At 38.2% G+C, this 20,441-nt stretch overlaps 3 protein-coding genes across 13 annotated transcripts in view; all 3 read left to right on the top strand.

The window, feature by feature from the left end:
• LOC121642654 (protocadherin gamma-C5-like) overlaps positions 1 to 20,441 on the top strand; it is a 324,465-nt gene that overhangs the window by 62,900 nt on the left and 241,124 nt on the right. Inside the window, exon 1 of one of the 11 annotated variants that reach the window (XM_041989460.1) lies at positions 6,940 to 9,383. The exons of the other annotated variants lie outside the window; for them this stretch is intronic. Within the exon in view, the coding sequence (XP_041845394.1) occupies positions 7,002 to 9,383 (2,382 nt within the window). The 5' untranslated portion in view covers positions 6,940 to 7,001. Of the gene's footprint in view, positions 1 to 6,939; positions 9,384 to 20,441 lie in introns of those variants that run through there. 11 annotated transcript variants of the gene reach the window in all.
• Positions 598 to 3,051, top strand: LOC121642661 (protocadherin gamma-A4-like). Its single transcript, XM_041989485.1, has one exon. The coding sequence runs from the start codon at positions 631 to 633 to the stop codon at positions 3,049 to 3,051; it is 2,421 nt and encodes an 806-aa protein (XP_041845419.1). The 5' UTR covers positions 598 to 630.
• LOC121642664 (protocadherin gamma-A4-like) lies at positions 11,574 to 13,967 on the top strand. Its single transcript, XM_041989487.1, has one exon. It carries the CDS (start codon positions 11,574 to 11,576, stop codon positions 13,965 to 13,967), a length of 2,394 nt encoding a protein of 797 aa, XP_041845421.1.

Here is a 20,441-nt window from a genome sequence, read left to right as displayed (position 1 = left end):
TAGAATTATTATTATTATTATTATTCATTATAGTTAATTACGTGACCGTATAAACAGGTCATAATTACTTTGACAATACATATATTGTCTGTAATTGTGAATGATTTTCTCGTTGGATCAGCCTCTCATTAAAAAGCTGTAATTCATTTCCATGTGGTTTAAATCTTTTCAGTTACAACGTGTAGATGTTTTAGCTCTGAATAGAATAAAGAAACTATAAGGGAAACATTCGCTGTCGCCTACATTAGTTTATGTTGGTCGCTTGATACAAACCCACTTAATGTGTGAATGCAACGAGATTACTCTCAATTTCCTGTGTGTCCTCTCAGCAAACATAGCAAGTTAACTCTCACACTTGTTTGTATATATTTTGGTCTTTCATCGCTAAGTAAATATAACAGTTTAACGTATCTGAGTTATAAAGAAATACGTTGCCATATCTCAGCACAGACTCATGGTGTCAGTGTGTACTAGTAAACGCAAAGTCACAGTCATTCCCCTCCCTTTGGTGTAAACGACTCCAAAGCCTTATTTCACTGTTCTAGACACAAGATCGCTCCGCAAATGGCTGTAGTTTTCCGCTTTCTAAACCACTGTTAATAGAGTTATACCAAACGGCGATAATTTTCTATGTGTTTACTTTTGCTCGCTACAGCTATGGGATACATCACATTTAAGCTGCACTGCTGCGTTCTTTTTGTTTTTCTTTCCATTATCATCGTCAATGGAGATATTACTTATTCTATTCAGGAGGAGATGAAACGTGGATCTATCATTGGAAATATTGCCAAGGATCTGGGACTTGAATTAGGTGGACTGTCCTCTCGCAAGGCCCGTGTTGATACAGAGGATAACAGTGTTAACTACTGCAGCATAAACATCAAGACGGGAGATTTGATTATTGAAGAAAGGATTGATAGGGAAGCGCTTTGTGAGAAGAAACCATCGTGTGTTATAAAACAGGAAGTGGTCTTAGAAAACCCTTTACAACTATACCGTATTAATATCCAAATTCAAGATATCAACGACAATTCACCACAGTTTAAAGAGGAATCGCTGAAATTAGAAATTCAGGAATCAGCACTTAAAGGGGCAAGCTTTCTGCTTGACGAGGCGCACGATGCAGACATCGGAGATAACGCTGTTAAGGGCTATTCTCTCCAAAAAAATGACTATTTCATATTGAATGTGAAATCAAAGGGTTTTGGACGAAAATATGGCGAATTAATCTTAGATAAAGAGTTAGACAGAGAACTAAAAAAAGAGATGGTGCTGTTGCTTTCCGCGTTTGATGGTGGCTCTCCTCAGAGATCAGGTACTGTAATTTTATACATAACTGTCTTGGATGCTAATGATAATGTACCAGTGTTTAGCCAGACGGTATATAAAGCTAGTCTGCGTGAAAATTCTCCCATGGATACTGTTGTGCTCAAAGTGAGTGCTACTGACGCAGACGATGGAGTGAATGGTGAAGTCACCTATGGATTTGACCATGTTTCAGATGAAAACCAAATTTTCTCTCTAAATCCCACAACAGGAGATGTTACAGTGGTTGGAGCTATTGACTATGAAAAAAAATCATCTTATGAAATTGAAATTAGTGCAAAAGATGGTTTAGGACTGGCATCATATGCAACTTTGTTAATTGAGATCAAGGATATAAATGATAATGCCCCAGTTATATTTCTAAAATCTCTATCTAACCCCGTACCTGAGGACGTCTCAGCTGGTACAGAGGTGGGCATCATTAACGTGCAGGACAGAGACTCTGAGAATAACCGTCAAGTACGCTGCTCCATTCAGCAAAATGTACCCTTTAAGTTGGTTCCTTCTATTAAAAACTATTATTCTCTGGTGACCACAGGACATCTGGACCGTGAACTAGTCTCTGATTACAACATTACAATCACTGCCACTGACGAGGGCTCTCCACCTCTGTCCTCCTCTAAAACTGTTCAGTTATCTGTAGCTGACATCAACGACAACCCACCTGTGTTTGAGGAACAGTCATACAGCGCATATGTGGCAGAAAATAACAAACCTGGATCCACTTTATGTTCCGTTTCTGCTCGAGACCCTGACTGGAGACAAAACGGTACAGTGATTTATTCTCTGTTACCTGGTGAGGTGAATGGTTCCCCGGTGTCATCCTATCTCTCTGTTAATGGAGATAAGGGAGTGATACAAGCTGTGAGGTCGTTTGATTATGAACAGTTTAGAGATTTTAAAGTCCGGGTGATGGCCAGAGACAATGGTTCTCCTCCACTCAGCAGCAACGTGACCGTCAGTGTTTTTATCGCTGACATGAATGACAACTTTCCTCAGACATTGTATCCAACCCCAGAGGGCAGCTCCTTCATGACCGAGCTGGTGCCCAAAGCTGCACACGGAGGTTCCCTGGTGTCCAAAGTGATAGCAGTGGACGCAGACTCCGGGCAGAACGCATGGCTGTCCTATCACATAGTAAAATCTACTGATCCTGGACTTTTCAGTATTGGTCTCCACAGCGGAGAGATCAGGACACAGCGGGACATTTCAGAATCTGACAGCATGAAACAGAACCTTATTGTGGCAGTGAAAGATAACGGACAGCCCTCTCTGTCTGCCACCCGTTCCATGTATTTACTTATTTCTGACAACTTGGCTGAGGTGCCAGAACTGAAGGAGATTTCTTATGATGAGAAGAACTCCAAGTTAACATCTTACTTGATCATTGCGCTGGTGTCTGTGTCCACATTTTTTCTGACTTTCATCATCATCATCCTGGGTGTGAGGTTTTGTCGCAGGAGAAAACCCAGACTGTTGTTTGATGGAGCAGTTGCCATCCCCAGCGCATATCTTCCTCCTAATTACGCAGATGTTGACGGCACAGGAACTTTACGCAGCACTTACAATTATGACGCCTACCTGACAACAGGATCTAGAACCAGTGACTTTAAGTTTGTTTCATCTTACAATGACAACACGCTGCCTGCTGACCAGACCCTGAAGAAGAGTGCATCAGATTTTGCTGAGTCCTTTGAAGAACTGGAAGCATGTACAGAGGTATGATTGCACTTGGTATTTATCAAGTACCCATACGAACCGTTAATCTTCACTTACCAAATCCTCGAATTAAATGTATATCAATCTTATTGGTAATGTAAACATGTTTTTGTTTACATTAGGTTTAATGTCAGAGCCATGCTTCAACTTTTCTACATGTGTTTCTTTGATTCTGATTAAATTAATTTGTTCCTTCTCACAGTTATAGTTGTTTTTTTAAGTAAGAGACCACCATAAATTATTTGTTTTTTTGGCTCTATCTTTTATTTGTCCAAATATTGGTTGACTGAACAGCTTTGTCAATTTTTCTGTGAACAATTCACAATATTTCTCTTCATTTCCAAATAAAACCATTGTTGATGGATAAACCGACTTCTCATCAAAGCTTTTCCAAGTTTTGTCCTGATTGCTGCCAATTCTTCATATTACGCTTGAGTAAATATTTCTCACTTGTTCTGCAAGAAAATCAAACAGTTCAGCTGTGGTCGTGATTACCTATCTTCATTTTGTTGTCAGTCCAGACGTTTTCATTAGATTTCCAATTTTGAGATTGAGCTGGCCATGACAGGCACATAATCCAGTGATCCTCCATCCAGACCTTGATTCTTCTGGCTGTGTGGCGTGTAGGTTTGTCCTACTAAAAATACAAATTCTCTGAGTTGGGGTGCAAAGGTGTAGTATTAGGAAGGCAAGTTTTTTTTATTATTATTTATTAGTTGATTTTTTTTATGATAGGCTTGTATGTGGCTTTATTTTTTCATCCTTCACAAAGACATCTACATGATTTAAGTCATGTCGAAGTATCCCCACATAACCCCAGATTTTTTTTCCACAGCTTTCTAACTAGCACTATATTTACATGTCTGTCCCTATGTCTATTTACTATAATTGTAGTTATTCTTCCATTACAGGACTCAATTTTTAACAAGTTATATGCTGCAGCTTAATTATTAGTGACGTGTTATTTTTAAGTTTCCAAACTCTTAGCAAATATGTTTGAATGTCACTGACTTGCAGTGATGAAAAAGAAAGCCTTTATATTCACCTACTATAATTGTCCCTCCATGGGGAAAAGCACACCATGGCATTGTACAGGTGGATGATCTTGGAAATTATGTGTAGGACTAGTTAAAACTTTTAAACTTTAAAAATTTTAGTTAAAATGCTACTTGGATTTGTATCTGTAAATGTAATGCACTGCAGAGGAACAGGAGAATGAGAGTTGAAAAATAATGGTGATGTAATAATTAACTAATGACTGTACTCGGTACGTCTCACTTTACAATAAGGTACAGAAAAACAGTATTCAGTGTAATGATTAAATAGTTATTCAATGCTCAGGAAATTATAGTCATTTTCCACTTTTTCACTGATAACATACTGGTCTTTATTATGTTAACTGACCATCATGTAATCTTAACTCAAAGCTCAGCTAAAGATTTCCACTGTATCTAGAGCAAGTGTATGTGTAAAAATGTCAAATAAAATCTTGAATCCTAATAAACCTACATTTCATGTTCATGGTTAACTGACAATTAGTCCCTGATTTATTCCCTGTTTGTTAACTATCCATTAGACAAGGCACTGAAAGTTTATTTCTTTAGCACATTTAATGTACAAGACAATTCAAAGTGCTTTACATAAAACATTAAAAGCTTTAAAGATGATGCAAAGAAAATATTAAAAAGTAGTAAAAGCTAGCAACAAATGGCAAAAAATACAATAAAATCAAAAATACATTAAAAGGATTAAAAACAAGTTAAGTTAAAATTTACTGTGCAGATTTCCTGTATAGGCACACGGGATAAATGTTTTTAACCTGGATTGTGTTTACATTTGGTGAAAGTTTCATCTCCACTAGAAGTTGATTCTACTTGTTTGGAACATAACAGCTAAATGCTGCTTCTCCATGTTTAGTCTGGACTCCGGTCTGGACTATTTGACCAAATTCTTTGGCTCTAAGAGCTCTGCTAGGTTTATATTATCTGAACATATCAGATGTAGTCTGGGCCTAAATCGTTCTGGGATTTGTAAATGAACAGAAGGGTTTTAAAATCTGTTTCGTGACTGACTGGAAGCCAGTGTTAAAAATTTATAACTGGTTTGATGTGTTCAGATCTCTTAGTCCTGGTTAAAACTGTAACAGTAACATTCTGGATGAGCTGCAGATGTTTAATGCTCTTTTTAAGAAGTCCTGTTAAAGACCATTACAGTAATCCAGTCTACTGGAGATGAATGCATGGATGAGTTTCTCGTGGTCTTTCTGGGAGACTAAAATTTAATCTGTTGATTTTTCTGAGATGGTAAAAAAGCTGTTTGAGTGATAGCTTTGGTGTGGCTGTTGGTTCCTCATTTTTTTTAGCCTGCATTCCTTGGTTATAGCTATTGTGTCTTTTAAAAGCAGGTTTATCCTGGTTTTAACTGCAGTTGGTATATACAGTGACTCTCCTGGGAAGTTTGTTGGCTGTCCACACTTTCATTTTGTACATATATTTTCATACATTATTGATGTTTGAAATGTTTGCCTAAACTAGGCAGTTCTTTAAAATCAAAAAGGAAGGTAGAGCCTCTTATCTTCCTTGTACTGTCATTATTTTTCCCTAGCCGAGCTAACTTGAACTGACGTTTCACTTACTTTTGCTTTACAAGCTAGGCTGTTATTGTGTAGTTTTATAGTTAACAAAGTCCACTGCTTCATACCCTTGTAGTCCTGCCAAACTCTTCAATTCAGTGACAAATCAACCTGTGTCTCTTGCTTCTGAGCTGCCTCTGAATTATTTTTAGTGGACTTTAAGAAAGTTCACTGCATGAGACCCTTGCTGAACCATTGTTTACTTAGATTATTAATCTTCATACAAGTGATTGGTTTGCTAGGAAAAACAATAGATTTTCCTTCTTCAATTATAACTATTTTTGTGTAGTGTTTTATATATATATATATATATATATATATATATATATATATATATATATATATATATATATATATATATATATATATATATATATATATATATATATATATAATGGCAGGTGTATTATTTTTTGTTCCTCTGAATTTACTCTGTCTTCAGTGACAGCTAAACTGCTTTCTTTCTTTGAGATTTCTTTTCATATTTTGCAAGTGCTTAGTGTTTAAAGCCAACATTTCTTTTGTTCTGTTGATGCACACACTGATGCCAGATATGCTATAATTTAACTGGCCTAATGATGAACACTTGCTCTTCAGAGAAGTGCATTCTTCTAGAGAGCTATGGTTCACTCACAGGGCTTATACAAATCGCTTTGGGTCACCTACATATAAAGTACCATACATATCTGCTGTTGTATCAGCGGTTTTGGCATTTTATCTGAATCAATTTACTGCATTCTTCTGCATATTTTTTCTATTAATAGGGAAATTCCTTTACCATCAAGAAATGGTAAATGTACCTGTACTTAGATCTATCTGGCTTTGGAATACAAGCAGATAGCAAGTGATCTCAGGTTGTCCATTGTTTTAACATAACAGGTTAACATTATCTACTGATAGTGGGGGAAAACAATATACTGAGGCTATTACCCTCAGATGGTTACTGCGGTTTACCAAGATGAAGAGCATGCATGTCTGAAATTTTGTTTCAGTCAACACAATGGACTAATGCTTATTGTGTACATGTTTAGGTTCACATATTAGACTACCTGTTAGATACAATACAGATGTTATTTGCAAAGAGAAAATGTTGAAAATTAGTTGCAGTTTCTTCACCATCAGCGTGTATCAGTGTTTTGGCTTGATCTAACTCACGATGGCGCTGTACACCAGCTGGAAAATTATTGAAATCGTCTACCGTTTGCTGTAGACACTCATTCTTGCTCCATTGTTTGTAGATACGGGTAGCCATCCCTTCTTTGCAGTTGTTGTTCGTGTTATATGGTTTATTCTGATTCGTTTGTTTTTTAACCTTTTATCGATAATGATGGGTTCGAAAACCCCAGTGGTTCAAATGTGTGGATTTAATTTGTTCCTTCTTTGGTTCCATGTCGCATATGGAGACATGAGCTATTCTTTGTCAGAGGAAATGAAACGTGGATCAGTTATTGGAAATATTGTCAAGGATCTTGTGATGAAGACAGGCACGCTGTCCACCAGAAGAGCCCGGATTGACACCGAAGGGACTGATAAACGTTACTGTGACATAAATCTCAACAGCGGTGAACTGATCGTGGCCGACAGGATTGACCGCGAGGGACTTTGTGGCGAAAGAGCTTCGTGTATCCTAAAACAAGAGCTTGTCCTGGAGAATCCTCTTGAGCTTCATCGTATCAGCCTTCACATTCAAGATGTCAATGACAATTCCCCAAAATTTAAAGAGGAATTGATCAATATAGAAATTCACGAGTCGGCAGACAGGGGAGCTCGTTTTGCCATAGAGGAGGCGCACGATGCGGATGTAGGACAGAATTCAGTTCAGCAGTACAGCCTTGAAAAAAACGATAATTTCATCGTAATTTCTAATAAAAACAAATTAGAACTTGTTCTTGATAAAGAGCTTGATCGTGAAAAACAAAGTGAAATTAATTTGCTGCTTATAGCTCTAGATGGTGGATCTCCTCAGAGATCAGGTACAGTAGTCATACACGTCACTGTGTTGGATGCTAATGATAACGCCCCAGTGTTCAGCCAGGAAATATATGAAGCCAGTCTGCCTGAAAACTCTCCCTTGGACACAGTTGTGGTTACAGTGAGTGCAACTGATGCGGATGAGGGAATCAATGGAGAAGTGACTTATGACTTCGGACATGTATCTGAAGAAGTAATTCAGTTATTCAGCATTGACAGTAAATTAGGAGAGATTAAAGTAATTGGTGCTGTTGATTATGAAACAACAAAATTATTTGAAATACGCGTGAAAGCAAAGGATGGATGGGGGCTTTCATCGTATACTAAGGCTGTAATTTCTATTACTGATGTCAATGACAATGCCCCTGTCGTCAGTCTGAAATCATTGACCGATCCAGTTCCAGAAAACATCCCTCCTGGTACAGAGGTGGGCATCATTAATGTGCAGGACAGAGACTCTGAGAACAACAGACTCGTCCGCTGTTCGATTCAGCAAAATGTCCCATTTAATTTGGTTCCTTCTATTAAAAACTATTTTTCTCTGGTGACCACAGCACACCTGGACCGTGAACTAGTCTCTGATTACAGCCTAACAATCACCGCCACTGACGAGGGCTCTCCACCTCTGTCCTCCTCTAAAACTGTTCAGTTATCTGTAGCTGACATCAACGACAACCCACCTGTGTTTGAGGAACAGTCCTACAGCGCATATGTGACAGAAAATAACAAACCTGGCTCCACTTTATGTTCCGTAACTGCTCGAGACCCTGACTGGAGACAGAACGGTACAGTGATTTATTCTCTGTTACCTGGTGAGGTGAATGGTTCTCCGGTGTCATCCTATCTGTCTGTTAACGGAGATACCGGAGTGATCCACGCTGTGAAATCGTTTGATTATGAACAGTTTAGGAGCTTTAAAGTGCAGGTGATGGCCAGAGACAACGGTTCTCCTCCACTCAGCAGCAACGTGACCGTCAATGTGTTCATATCTGATTTAAATGACAACTCTCCTCAGATATTGTATCCCACCCTGGATGGCAGCTCCTTCATGACCGAGCTGGTCCCCAAAGCTGCACACGGAGGCTCTCTGGTGTCCAAAGTGATAGCAGTGGATGCAGACTCCGGACAGAACGCATGGCTGTCATATCACATAGTAAAATCCACTGATCCTGGACTTTTCAGTATTGGTCTCCACAGCGGAGAGATCAGGACACAGCGGGACATTTCAGAATCTGACAGCATGAAACAGAACCTTATTGTGGCAGTGAAAGATAACGGACAGCCCTCTCTGTCTGCCACCTGTTCCATGTATTTACTTATTTCTGACAACTTGGCTGAGGTGCCAGAACTGAAGGATATTTCGAATTATGAGAACAACTCGAAGTTAACATCTTACTTGATCATCTCGCTGGTATCTGTTTCCACTTTTTTTCTGACCTTCATCATCATCATCCTGGGTGTGAGATTTTGTCACAGGAGAAAACCCAGACTGTTGTTTGATGGAGCAGTTGCCATCCCCAGCGCGTATCTTCCTCCTAATTACGAAGATGTTGACGGCTCAGGAACTTTACGCAGTACCTATAATTATGACGCCTACCTGACAACAGGATCTAGAACCAGTGACTTTAAGTTTGTGTCATCTTACAATGACAACACGCTGCCTGCTGACCAGACCCTGAAGAAAAGTTCTTCAGACTTTGCTGAGGCATTTGGAGACTGTGATGCTTCTCCTGAGGTAGGAACAAAATTAGATTTATAAAATTTTCAGTCATTGGCAATCAGTAACAAGAAAACAGACAAAGGAAGAAAAAGTAACTAGAAAAATAAAAAATAATAATACTTTTTTTTTTTTTTTTGTCTTCGTTGTCTTTGGCCCTGATTTGATTGCTCATTGCTTAGATATGTTATATACTTCTGGTCGGAAGTGTTTCTTTGTTTTGTGTGTGCGTGCGTGCTTGCAGTGGATTTGCTTGTGATTTCTTACATTAACAAGAAATTGACGGCGGTGTCTTCATATACCACACGTGTTGTATTCAGTGTTGTGCTTTCTTGCCACCTCGAGAAGCTGCTCATCAAATCAATGCATTTTTCCTCTTATCAGTGGACCTGAGGAAGTGTCAACTCTTTCCGCGTTAACTACGCCCACATCAATTGTCCAATCTCTCGGTACTTCTCGGAGCCCCACGAGAAGAAAGTTCTGCTCGACTGAGGCGTCGAGAACCAGCAACAAGTTCTCGCTGAGAACGCAACGGGTTTAGCGTTTAATTGCTTCGCTGTCCTTGGTCCTGAATGACTGTTTTATTTCGGAATTCTTTCAGCATTTCGTTGCTTTGTTGTCTTTGGTCCTAATCGGCGTTAGGATTTTCATTTTTCTCTGGCTGTACAGTTATTTTTATTCATTTAGACTTTTCAAAAGATTACATTATTAAATTGAAATTAAAAATGAAACAAAGACGTTTCAATCTCTTCATTTTATTTGTACCATGCTTCAATAGTAAAGTTTTCAGCCAGAGCATATTGTACTGTTTGTCCACTTTGTATTATTCATGTATACTTTCACATTTTAATATTTTCCTAAATTTTAGATTGGTTTTCTAAATTCGCTATCAATAACGATCATGCAGCAGCAATGATCATGTAATCTATGTTTTGTCAGTTTACGAGTTTACGGTATTTGGATTTCTATAATAAAAAGGTCACTTTCTGATTTTGTTGTAAAAAAGAACAAACACGAATGAATTTACATGACATTTAGTTTTTCATTTTATGACTCATATATACTTTAGCATAGTTGTTGACTTCACAAATTTCTTTTAAGTAATTTAATCTTTACCACATTCTCACATCAGGTGGGAGAGAGATTGTTTCAAACATACGATTTTTTTACTTTACGTTTTAATTTTACTCATGATTTTATTTTTCATTAATACAGTGCAATGATTTTAAGGAGCTGACTTTATGATAACAAAAGTTTTAATGGAGGAAGGAAGGGAGAGAGAGAGAGACAGACAGAGAGAGAGAGAATACTGGTCTTTTTTTTCACCTATATGCTTATAGCTTAAAAACTGATGTTTTCTCTTAAAACAAATATCATTCACCGGCAAATTATCTTTTATTTTGATAAATGTCTGACTCAGTTATTGTCACCAATTGCATACAGCATTTACAAACATTAACTGGATAAAATAGTGATTTATAAGTAAATCTTATTTAATAATTAAGCGCCCATGTATGTGTATAAATTGCTAAAGATTTTTTTTTAGATTTTTTTTTTCATTATTTTATTTTATTTTAATTTATTTCTATCTTTTTTTCATTGTGGTTAATTAAATGACCGTATAAACAGGTCATAATTCCTTTGATAATACACGACAGATGGCTCTATTGGTTGTAATTGTGAGTTGTTTTCTCGTTGGATCAGCCTCTCATTAAATGATTACATTAAATGATGACGTGTAGAGTTTGTAGCTATGAGAAGAATAAGGAAACTATAAGGGAAATATTCGCTGTCGCCTACATAAGTTTATGTTGGTCACTTGATACTTAATGTGTGAATGCAACTAAATTACTCTCAGTTTCCTGTGTGTCCTCTCAGCAAACATGGCAAGCTAACTCTCACAGTTGTTTCTATTATAATTTGGTCTGTAATTACCATGTAAATATAACAGTTTAACCTCTTGGAGTTTGCAAAGAAATACGTTGCCATATCTCAGCACAGACTCATGGTGTCAGTGTGTACTAGTAAACGCAAAGTCACAGTCATTCCCCTCCCTTTTGTGTAAACGATTCCAAAGCCTTATTTCACTGTTCTAGACACAAGATCGCTCCGCAAATGGCTGTAGTTTTCCGCTTTCTAAACCATTGTTAATAGCGTTATACCCAACGGCGATAGTTTTATATATGTTTACTTTTGTTCGCTACAGCTATGGGATACATCACATTTAAGCTGCACTGCTGCGTTCTTTTTGTTTTTCTTTCCATTATCATCGTCAATGGAGATATTACTTATTCTATTCCGGAGGAGATGAAACGTGGATCTATCATTGGAAATGTTGCCAAGGATCTGGGACTTGAATTAGGTAGACTGTCCGCCCGCAAGGCCCGTGTTGATACAGAGGATAACAGTGTTAACTACTGCAGCATAAACATCAAGACGGGAGATTTGATTATTGAAGAAAGGATTGATAGGGAAGCGCTTTGTGAGAAGAAACCATCGTGTGTTATAAAACAGGAAGTGGTCTTAGAAAACCCTTTACAACTATACCGTATTAATATCCAAATTCAAGATATCAACGACAATTCACCACAGTTTAAAGAGGAATCGCTGAAATTAGAAATTCGGGAATCAGCACCTAAAGGGGCAAGCTTTCTGCTTGACGAGGCGCACGATGCAGACATCGGAGATAACGCTGTTAAGGGCTATTCTCTCCAAAAAAATGACTATTTCATATTGAATGTGAAATCAAAAGGTTTTGGACGAAAATATGGCGAATTAATTTTAGATAAAGAGTTAGACAGAGAACTAAAAAAAGAGATGGTGCTGTTGCTTTCCGCGTTTGATGGTGGCTCTCCTCAGAGATCAGGTACTGTAATGTTACACATAACTGTCTTGGATGCTAATGATAATGTACCAGTGTTTAGCCAGACGGTATATAAAGCTAGTCTGCGTGAAAATTCTCCCATGGATACTGTTGTGCTCACAGTGAGTGCTACTGACGCAGACGATGGAGTGAATGGTGAAGTCACCTATGGATTTGACCATGTTTCAGATGAAAACCAAATTTTCTCTCTAAATCCCACAACAGGAGATGTTACAGTGGTTGGAGCTATTGACTATGAAAAAAAATCATCTTATGAAATTGAAATTAGTGCAAAAGATGGTTTAGGACTGGCATCATATGCAACTTTGTTAATTGAGATCAAGGATATAAATGATAATGCCCCAGTTATATTTCTAAAATCTCTATCTAACCCCATACCTGAGGACGTCTCAGCTGGTACAGAGGTGGGCATCATTAACGTGCAGGACAGAGACTCTGAGAACAACCGACAGGTCCGCTGCTCCATTCAGCAAAATGTACCCTTTAAATTGGTTCCTTCTATTAAAAACTATTATTCTCTGGTGACCACAGGACACCTGGACCGTGAACTAGTCTCTGATTACAACATTACAATCACTGCCACTGACGAGGGCTCTCCACCTCTGTCCTCCTCTAAAACTGTTCAGTTATCTGTAGCTGACATCAACGACAACCCACCTGTGTTTGAGGAACAGTCATACAGCGCATATGTGGCAGAAAATAACAAACCTGGTTCCACTTTATGTTTTGTTACTGCTCGAGACCCTGACTGGAGACAGAACGGTACTGTGATTTATTCTCTGTTACCTGGTGAGGTGAATGGTTCTCCGGTGTCCTCCTATCTGTCTGTTAACGGAGATACGGGAGTGATACAAGCTGTGAGGTCGTTTGATTATGAACAGTTCAGGAGCTTTAAGGTCCAGGTGATGGCCAGAGACAACGGTTCTCCTCCACTCAGCAGCAACGTGACTGTCAATGTGTTCATATCTGATCTGAATGACAACTCTCCTCAGATATTGTATCCCACCACGGAGGGCAGCTCCTTCATGACCGAGCTGGTCCCCAAAGCTGCACACGGAGGCTCTCTGGTGTCCAAAGTGATAGCAGTGGACGCAGACTCCGGACAAAACGCATGGCTGTCCTATCACATAGTAAAATCTACTGATCCTGGACTTTTCAGTATTGGTCTCCACAGCGGAGAGATCAGGACACAGCGGGACATTTCAGAATCTGACAACATGAAACAGAACCTTATTGTGGCAGTGAAAGATAACGGACAGCCCTCTCTGTCTGCCACCTGTTCCATGTATTTACTTATTTCTGATAACTTGGCTGAGGTGCCAGAACTGAAGGAGATTTCTTATGATGAGAAGAACTCCAAGTTAACATCTTACTTGATCATCGCGCTGGTGTCTGTGTCCACTTTTTTTCTGACTTTCATCATCATCATCCTGGGTGTGAGGTTTTGTCGCAGGAGAAAACCCAGACTGTTGTTTGATGGAGCAGTTGCCATCCCCAGCGCGTATCTCCCTCCTAATTACGCAGATGTTGACGGCACAGGAACTTTACGCAGCACTTACAACTATGACGCCTACCTGACAACAGGATCTAGAACCAGTGACTTTAAGTTTGTTTCATCTTACAATGACAACACGCTGCCTGCTGACCAGACCCTGAAGAAGAGTGCATCAGATTTTGCTGAGTCCTTTGGAGAACTGGAAGTGTGTACAGAGGTATGATTGCACTTGCTATTTATCAAGTACCCATACAAACCGTTAATCTTCACTTACCAAATCCTTGAATTAAATGTATATCAATCTTATTGGTAATGTAAACATGTTTTTGTTTACATTAGGTTTAATGTGTTTCTTTGATTCTGATTAAATTAATTTGTTCCTTCTCACAGTTATGTTTGTTTTTTTAAGTAAGAGACCACCATAAATTATTTGTTTTTTTGGCTCTATCTTTTATTTGTCCAAATATTGGTTGACTGAACAGTTTTGTCAATTTTTTTTGTGAACAATTCACAATATTTCTCTTCATTTCCACATGAATCCATTGTTGATGGATAAACCCGACTTCTCATCAAAGCTTTTCCAAGTTTTGTCCTGATTGCTGCCAATTCTTCATATTGCGCTTGAGTAAATATTTCTCACTTTTTCTGCAAGAAAATCAAACAGTTCAGCTGTGGTCGTGATTACCTATCTTCATTTTGTTGTCAGTCCAGACGTTTTCATTAGATTTCCAATAATGAGATTGAGCTGGCCATGACAGGCACATAATCCAGTGATCCTCCATCCAGACCTTGATTCTTCTGGCTGTGTGGCGTGTAGGTTTGTCCTACTAAAAATACAAATTCTTTGAGTTGGGGTGCAAAGGTGTAGTATTAGGAAGGCAAGTTTTTTTTCTTTTATTCATTGATTGATTTTTTTTTTTTATGATAGGCTTGTATGTGGCTTTATTTTTTCATCCTTTACAAAGACACCTACATGATTTAAGTCATGTCGAAGTATCCCCACATAACCCCAGATTTTTTTTCCAGAGCTTTCTAACTAGCACTATATTTACATGTCTGTCCCTATGTCTATTTACTATGATTGTAGTTATTCTTCAAATACAGGACTCAATTTTTAACAAGTTATATGCTGCAGCTTAATTATTAGTGACGTATTATTTTTAAGTCTCCACACTCTTAGCAAATATGTTTGAATGTCACTGACTTGCAGTGATGAAAGAGAAAGCCTTTATATTCACCCACTATAATTGTCCCTCTGTGAGGAAAAGCACACCATTGCATTGTACAGGCGGATGATCTTGGAAATTATGTGTAGGACTAGTTAAAACTTTTAAACTTTAAATATTTTAGTTAAAATGCTACTTGGACTTTTATCTGTAAATGTAATGCACTGCAGAGGAACAGGAGAATGAGAGTTGAAAAATAATGGTGATGTAATAATTAACTAATGACTGTACTCGGTACGTCTCACTTTACAATAAGGTACAGATAAACGGTAATCAGCATGTAATGATTAAATAGTGATTCAGTACTCTGGAAATTGTAGTAATTTTGCACTTTTTCACTGATAACATACTGGTCTTTATTGATAACTCAAAGCTCTGCTAAAGAATTCCACTGTACCTAGAGCAAGTGTATGTGTAAAAAGTCAAATAAAATCTTGAATCTTAATAAACCTACGTTTTATGTTCATCAGTAAGTACTGGTTAACTGACAATTAGTCCCCACATCGTTCCTCTATTTTCCCTAATAACGACCCCTTTTGTTACAGTAAGTAATTGTTAACTATCCATTAGGCAAGGCACTGAAAGTTTATTTGTTTTTGCACATTTAATGTACAAGACAGTTTGAAGTGCTTTACATAAAACTTTAAAAGTATTACAGATGATGCGAAGAAAACATTAAAAAGTAGCAAAAGCCAACTACAAATAGCAAAAAAATACAATAAAATCCTAAATTACATTAAAGTATTAAAAGTAAGTTAAGTTCAAATTTACTGCACAGATTTCCTGTATAGAAGGGGAGCCCAAGTCCAGTCATCGAGATCCACTATCCTGCAACTTTTAGATACATCCCTCCTTCAAAATACCTGTATCCAGTGTCTGAATCCTCTCATCCGCATGTAATTCATCTATGCAGAGGCCTGGTAACAGGGCATTCATTTGATTCAGGTATGTTGGAGAAGGGATGCATCTATAAGTTGCAGGATAGTAGATCTCGAGGACTGGACTTGGGCACCCCTGCTGTATAGGCACAAGAGATAAATGTTTTTAATCTGGATTTAAAAGTGTTTACATTTGGTGAAAGTTTCATCTCCACTGGAAGTTGGTTCCACTTGTTTGAAACATAACAGCTAATTGCTGCTTCTCCATGTTTAGTCTGGACTCTGGTCTGGACTATTTGACCAAATTCTTTGGCTCTAAGAGCTCTGCTAGCTTTATATTATCTGAACATATCAGATGTAGTCTGGGCCTAAACCGTTCTGGGATTTGTAAATGAACAGAAGGGTTTTTAACATCTGTTTTGTGACTATCTGGGAGCCAGTGTAAATATTTTATAAAAATTATATCTGATGTGTTCAGATGTCTTAGTCCTGGTTAAAACTCTAGCAGTAGTGTTCTGGATGAGCTGCAGAGGTTGAATGCTCTTTTTAGGAAGTCCTGTTAAAGACCATTATCCAGCCTACTGGAGATGAATGCATGGATGAGTTTCTTGTGGGCTTTCTGGGAGACTAAATGTTTTAATCTGTTGATGTTTCTGAGATGGTAAAAAGCTGTCTGAGTGATAGCTTTGGTGTGGCTGTTGGTTCCTCATTTTTTTAGCCTACATTCCTTGGTTATAGCTATTGTGTCTTTTAAAAACAGGTTTATCCTGGTTTTAACTGCAGTTGGTATTCACAGTGACTCTCCTGGGAAGTTTGTTGGCTGTCCACACTTTCATTTTGTACATATATGTTCATACATTATTGATATTTGAAATGTTTGCCTAAACTAGGCAGTTCTTTGAAATCAAAAAGGGAGGTAGAGTCTCTTCATTGTACTGTCATTATTTTTCCCTAGCTAAACTAACTTGAACTGACATTTTACTTACTTTTGCTTTACAAGCTAGGCTGTTATTGTGTAGTTTTATAGTTAACAAAGCCCACTGCTTCATACCCTTGCAGTGCTCCCAAACTCTTCTTTTCAGTGACAAATCAACCTGTGTCTCTTGCTTCTGAGCTGCGTCTGGATTATTTTTAGTGGACTAGTTGAGAAAGTTCACTGCATGAGGCCCTTGCTGAACCATTGTGTGCTTAAATTAATTAAACTTCATACAGGTGGTTTTCTGCTAGAAAAAAAGGACTTTTTCTTTTCAGTTACAACTGTCCTTTTCTTATAGTGTTTTTTGATAATGGCTATATTTTGTTTTCTTTTCCTGTGGATTCCCTCTGTTTCCAGTGACAGCTAAAACTATAGAACTATAATACTACTATAGAACTTCATACCCTTGCAGTCCTCCCAAACTCTTCTTTTCAGTGACAAATCAACCTGTGTCTCTTGCTTCTGAGCTGCCTCTGGATCACTTTTAGTGGGCTACTAGAGAAAGTACACTGCGTGAGGCCTTTGCTGAACAATTGTTTGGTTACATTAATTAAACTTCATACAGGTGGTTGGTTTGCTAGGAAAAAAAATAGATTTTCCTTCTTCAGTTATACCTATTTTTTGTATATATATATATATATATATATATAAAAAATGGCTGGTTTATTTTTTTTTTCTTTTCCTCTGAATTTCCTCTGTTTCTAGTGACAGCTAAACAGCTTGTTTTCCTTTAGATATATTTTCATTCTTTTGCAAGTACTCGTGTTTAAAACCAATATTTCTTTTGATCTTGTGATGCAGTCAGTACAGATATGCTGTAACTCAACATATTCGGAAGTTTGCTCTTCAGAGAAGTGCATACTTCTGGGAGCTATGGTTCACTCACAGGGCAATGTAATCACTTTGGGTTGTCTGTAGGCATATACGGTACTATACATATCTGCTGTTGTATCAGAGGTTCTGGCATTTTGTCTAAAACAATTTACTGCGTTTTTAGCATATTTTTTTCCTATTATTAAGGAGATTGTCAAGACAATATTTAGTCATCCCATCTATTTCTGTGGATCTTAATACTTTTTTCAATGCAACCACTGATAATTGTGTCTATTAATAAGGAGATTGTTTAATTGTGAAGACATTACTCAGTCAATATATCTTATTCTGTGAATCTTCAGTCACTTCCTTTTCAACGCAAAAATTGATAATTGTTTTTACGATTTTAAGCAGAATAAGGAAATTAAATTAAAAACATACAAGCACTATCTACATGCCACTGTTTCATGAAAATGAATCTGATTATGTGGTCCTTTGTTCTTCAGACTTTCTTTGACATATTAATGCTAGTTGCGAGAATATGAAACAATGATGGCCGTACATATATTAAGCTGAAGCATTGGTGTAGTGTTTAGTCTTACCTTAGTAAAGAAGATGCAATACAACATTATTTAAAAAAAGGAGAGAAAAGGATGTTAGAGATACAGTACTGTGCTTGTACTTATCTGTCTAGCTTTGGAATACAAGCAGAAGACTCTTAACAAGCGATCTCAGGTTGTCCATTAACAACATTAACATTATTGGGGAAAAACAATGTACTGAGACTATTTCTCTCAGATGGTTACCGTGGTTTATCCAGATAAAGAGCATGCATGTCTTGAATTTTGTTTCAGTCAATACAATGCACTGCTTATTGTGTACGTATTTAGATTCAAATATTTGGCTACCAGTAAGTTACAGTGATATGTTATTTGCAAAGTAAAAAGAATAAAAATTAGGAGCCGTTTCTTTACCAGTTACACCAATGTTTTGGCTTGATCTAACTCACGATGGCGCTGTACACCAGCTGGAAAATTATTGAAATCGTCGACCGTTTGCTGTAGACACTCATTCTTGTTCATTTGTTTGTAGATACGGGTAACCATCCCGTCTTTGCAGTTTTTCGTGTTATATGGTGTTTTCCTATTTTTTTTGTTTTTAACCATTAAGCGATGATGGATTTGAAAACCCCAGTGGTTCAAATGTGTGGATTTAATTTGTTCCTTCTTTGGTTCCATGTCGCATATGGAGACATGAGCTATTCTTTGTCAGAGGAAATGAAACGTGGATCAGTTATTGGAAATATTGCCAAGGATCTTGTGATGAAGACAGGCGCGCTGTCCACCAGAAGAGCCCGGATTGACACCGAAGGGACTGATAAACGTTACTGTGACATGAATCTAGACAGCGGTGAGCTGATCGTGGCCGACAGGATTGACCGTGAGGGACTTTGTGGCGACAGAGCTTCGTGTATCCTAAAACAAGAACTTGTCCTGGAGAATCCTCTTGAGCTTCATCGTATCAGCCTTCACATTCAAGATGTTAATGACAATTCCCCAAAATTTAAAGAGGAACTCATCAATATAGAAATTCGGGAGTCGACAATGAGGGGAGCTCGTTTTGCCATAGAGGAGGCGCACGATGCGGATGTAGGACAGAATTCAGTTCAGCAGTACAGCCTTGAGAAGAACGATAATTTCATCGTGATTTCTAATAAAAACAAATTAGAACTTGTTCTTGATAAAGAGCTTGATCGTGAAAAACAAAGTGAAATTAATTTGCTGCTTATAGCACTAGATGGTGGATCTCCTCAGAGATCAGGTACAGTAGTCATACACGTCACTGTGTTGGATGCTAATGATAACGCCCCAGTGTTCAGCCAGGAAATATATGAAGCCAGTCTGCCTGAAAACTCTCCTTTGGACACAGTTGTGGTTACAGTGAGTGCAACTGATGCGGATGAGGGAATCAATGGAGAAGTGACTTATGACTTCGGGCATGTATCTGAAGAAGTAATTCAGTTATTCAGCATTGACAGTAAATTAGGAGAGATTAAAGTAATTGGTGCTGTTGATTATGAAACAGTGAAACTATTTGAAATACGTGTGAAAGCAAAGGATGGTTTGGGGCTTTCATCATATGCTAAGGCTATAATTTCTATTACTGATGTCAATGACAACGCCCCTATTGTCAGTCTGAAGTCACTGACCAGTCTCGTACCAGAAAACATCTCACCTGGTACAGAGGTGGGCATCATTAATGTGCAGGACAGAGATTCTGATAACAACCGACAGGTCCACTGCTCCATTCAGCAAAATGTACCCTTTAAGTTGGTTCCTTCTATTAAAAACTATTATTCTCTGGTGACCACAGGACACCTGGACCGTGAGCTAGTCTCTGATTACAATATTACAATCACTGCCACTGACGAGGGCTCTCCACCTCTGTCCTCCTCTAAAACTGTTCAGTTATCTGTAGCTGACATCAACGACAACCCACCTGTGTTTGAGGAACAGTCCTACAGCGCATATGTGACAGAAAATAACAAACCTGGATCCACTTTATGTTCCGTAACTGCTCGAGACCCTGACTGGAGACAGAACGGTACAGTGATTTATTCTCTGTTACCTGGTGAGGTGAACGGTGCACCGGTGTCCTCCTATGTGTCTGTTAATGGAGACACGGGGGTGATTCACGCTGTGAAGTCGTTTGATTTTGAACAGTTCAGGAGTTTTAAAGTCCAGGTGATGGCCAGAGACAACGGTTCTCCTCCTCTCAGCAGCAACGTGACTGTCAATGTGTTC

This window comes from Melanotaenia boesemani, chromosome 7, assembly GCF_017639745.1.
Source record: "Melanotaenia boesemani isolate fMelBoe1 chromosome 7, fMelBoe1.pri, whole genome shotgun sequence".
In the NCBI taxonomy this organism is placed as follows: Eukaryota; Metazoa; Chordata; class Actinopteri; order Atheriniformes; family Melanotaeniidae; genus Melanotaenia; species Melanotaenia boesemani.
This window is presented reverse-complemented; position numbering and strand designations above follow the sequence as displayed.